The 3,755-nt window shown below is 37.9% G+C and overlaps 1 protein-coding gene across 1 annotated transcript in view; it reads right to left on the minus strand.

Annotated features, from left to right (window-relative positions):
* LOC138051853 (uncharacterized) overlaps positions 1 to 3,337 on the minus strand; it is a 6,184-nt gene extending 2,847 nt beyond the window's left edge. The window contains exon 1 of the mRNA XM_068898145.1: positions 2,584 to 3,337. Within this exon, the coding sequence (XP_068754246.1) occupies positions 2,596 to 3,264 (669 nt within the window). The 5' untranslated portion in view covers positions 3,265 to 3,337 and the 3' untranslated portion in view covers positions 2,584 to 2,595. The remainder of the gene's footprint in view (positions 1 to 2,583) is intronic.
* Positions 3,338 to 3,755: the final 418 nt, after the last annotated feature.

Raw genomic sequence — 3,755 nt, forward strand, 5'->3', positions numbered from 1 at the left:
TTGTTGAACAAGAACAGCAACACTTCAAGATCAACAAAAGTTGAGCTGTGCCACCAGTTGTGTAAGAAGTGTTTACATTCTCCTTTCTAATAAATGGAAAAATAATGATATTATTGTCATTCTCAGAGTAAGAACAAAGCTGAGCCAGAAAATCACAGAAAATTTTAAAACATAGAAAACTACAGAGGTCTAAAATGATAAAATGTCGATAACAATGTTCAGCTACTGAAAGAGAACAAGACAATGTTTCAGGTAAAGACAATTTTCAGTGATATACATGTAAAAGGTACATGTACAAAGTACAAAAACTGCCACGTTTAGTTAACTGTAACTACAAAATTGCCCAATATTGAAAATCATTAGCTTTCACTTAACACATTTAACTTCTGTTGCAAGTTACATGTAATTAACAGTGAAAGATACAAATGTAGTTGAAAAAGGTAAAGTGATTGCACCAATATACAGTAATTTAAAATCTATCCTTGTCGTTTTCATTCAAGGGTATAATAGATTTTTCAATGAAACTGTTTTCCTCTTATGACATAAGAAAGCCCACATAAAAATTCCAGTCGCAATTTAAGCGTGGCATTTGAGGAGCACACGCCACATATCATTTAATACCCTTTTAGATTAATTCTTAAAATAAGGATAAAATTCCAGTCACATTTTACCAGAGGTCTGTTTTGGTGGAAGGGATTACTCATATACTGTAATATTGTATAAGCTATGTTTACTGTAGAGGAGATATGAATAATGCTGAAAGTGGGGGTCAATATTTATTGAAAGTAATGTGGATGGAGGAGTAAAGCTTATACTCAGCCACTATTTTAAATTAATTCTTAAAATAAGGATAAAATTCCAGTCACATTTTATGTGAGGTCTGTTTTGGTGGCAGGGATTACTCATATAATATTGTATAAGCTATGTTTACTGTAGAGGTGATATAAATAATGCTGAAAATGGGGGTCAATATTTATTGAAAGTAATGTGGATGGAGGAGAAAAGATTATACTAAGCCACTATATCAACCACACGCTTTCAACATAAATGAAAAAGTTTGCTTACTTTAGAATGGACAGCTTCCCTTAAGCCACCAAAAGTAAAACTCCCTTTTTTAAATCATTACTTGGTAACACTTGAGAGAAAGTCTGAATTCTCTGCCACATGTAAACTTACTTGACTGTTCACAAGATCATATCAATATTATTTACACCCAACTTTCTTTTTAAACCCAACACACAGTATTTGCCAGAAGATCACACAAAAGGCAAACTGGTGACACATGTGTTCAAAGGCTTCATTACTCTACCCAGTGGATAGGTCGCTATCCAGAATGGATTAAAAATATACCTCATGTTGAACATTGTCCAAGGTTTTCAAACACAGCCTTACTTAGATGTGCGTAAGAGTGTTCATATTCATGGTTACAGGAAGAAATACTGAAATCATTACACAGACTGATACTGTTAGATACCAGATAACCTTATCCAGCCTTCGAACAACTGGGGCCCGGTTAACAAATCACAGTTGAATGACTCGTCAATGTGTCTTCACCAAGAATGTTCTTAACCGGATCCATGAAATCTAAAGAACCACAACTTAACACACCAAACATATGCATTAAAGAATGATCTGATGAAACAAGATGCTCTTGACACCACTTCTGTCAATTATTCATGAAATTGCTGCAGATATACGACCAAAACAGAGTGCATGAAAAAAAAAAAAGACTGGGAAAATGAGACTGAAGATCAAAGATCCAACAAAACAAAAAAGGAAGTTAATGACCAGAAAGTAGTAAAGCATGTACTGTCATTCATGCTGTTTAAAGCGATCACCGCTATGCCACCTCTGAGGCATTACAAACAGGGTCTTCTTTATCCACACACCCAGGGCAGTTCATGTAAAAGCAAGAGACCCCATAGAAAAAATTAATATAGCAGTGGTGGCCAAAACATTTAAGGTGAATTACCATAGAATATTCATTTTCCCCACACCAAGGCCAATTGTGGAAAGCAAATATGTGGAAAATGACAAAGCATCTGAAATTCAACAGAAATTGACAAACTTCTGCTTTTCTGACAGACAGCTGATTACATGCTGCTTGATGTTTCCTTAATTTTAATGAGTCTTGGTTTCCCACACATCTTTTTTTTACTACAAGGTACAGCAGTTGGAAATTCCCCGATTAAACTCACCAATCGATACAGCAGAGACTGAGGAAAAGCAGATGCCCTAACTAGTACTATTATAAATAACCTTTACCAACGGATATTTTCCTTATAAGTGTGGAAATCACTGGGCAACTGTTTGAGGCACTTTATGAAAGCTATATCAACTCTTGATTCTCATAGTTGACATGTCCATTCAGTACCTCTGGCGTGGCCTCCTGCACTTGAATTTCACGAAATTTTACTACCTTATCGTCGTCCTATTAATTGGTCGACTGTAAGGTAAGTTGTACCATTCTCAGTCGAGCATGATTTAAAATTTAAACCACGTATAACTCTCTGAATTTGTGCCTAATCAAGCCAGTTCCACTAAAACAGCTTACGTGCACTTATTTATTACATGTATTCTTACCTTTAAGGATATTTATAAATATCGGACCAAAGCGATGTCTTTTTTGTACTCTTCGATTCCCTTTTCAATCATCACGGAATAACTTGTATCGGTGAAGAAATCGCCTTTTTTGATCCAAGAATCCTCATTTGCTCGCCAGCCCACGTTTAAAACTGCTGAGACACTGTATCTTCCACGATCGCTCGGCATCTTACACTTTATTGTGTACTCGAGGTTCTGTGATCCGCTGTAATTCGACAGGTCGACCAAAGTTTCCCCAAGTACAATAGAAGCGGCATCTATCATCGAAACATCCTGAAATGTCACCTTCAAATGCGAATTGGAAGGGAAACTTTGAGGAGCTTCGCCATCGAAGATCACTTTCCCTTTCACAGTAATCATAACGTTCTCCTTATGAACAACTCCGATGCTCTTGTTTTCTGTTGTTTTGTCGAGGATATGTTTGCCGGATCCTTCTTTTGGGGGAAAAGTAACATCATTACGCAATTCTCCTGGATCTTTTAAGACTTTATCTCGAGGTTGTTCGCAATCAAAGATCAGGCATCGATGGTGTTTGGCCCCAATAGTCACATATATGAAAAGTCCGATCAGGACAAGAAGTATCACCACGAGAAATGGGATAACCCAAAGGACCCAACGGGTTCTCGGTGCCTTGTAGTCCACCTCCTTGAACTTAGCCATCAAGCTCCTTTGATTGCTTTTGCATCAAAATGTTCTTTGGAAAATCCTGTATCAACAGCTACGAAGAGCGCTACGACGTGAGAATGTCGTCATCATGCAACCAATCATAGCCCCCGATATATTGTCTGTAGCAAAAAAAGATTGACTGGGGTGGTACACGGGATGAATGCCACCTTAATATACAGTAGTCGATATACCGCCCGATTTCTGATGCTGAGTGTCTTTTCCCATTCATATAGTGTTATATGCGTTAATTTACGACCAGACGTTAAGAATCGTCGATCCTACATAACCCCCTATCTTCCATTTCGTCTCACCACTCCCCTTTGTGGGTGCCTTGCCGGATCACAAAGGGCGTGCGCAACTGTCGCAACATCAACACTTAAGAGTGGATTTCGAGTGTCTTTTCGAGTGCGCGATATCAGTTCTTTCTTCAGCGGCGTCCCAAGCTCAGTGTGAGGGAAAAATAAAAGGATTTGTATGGCAATCCC

This window comes from Montipora capricornis, chromosome 6, assembly GCF_036669925.1.
Source record: "Montipora capricornis isolate CH-2021 chromosome 6, ASM3666992v2, whole genome shotgun sequence".
Lineage (NCBI taxonomy): Eukaryota > Metazoa > Cnidaria > Anthozoa > Scleractinia > Acroporidae > Montipora > Montipora capricornis.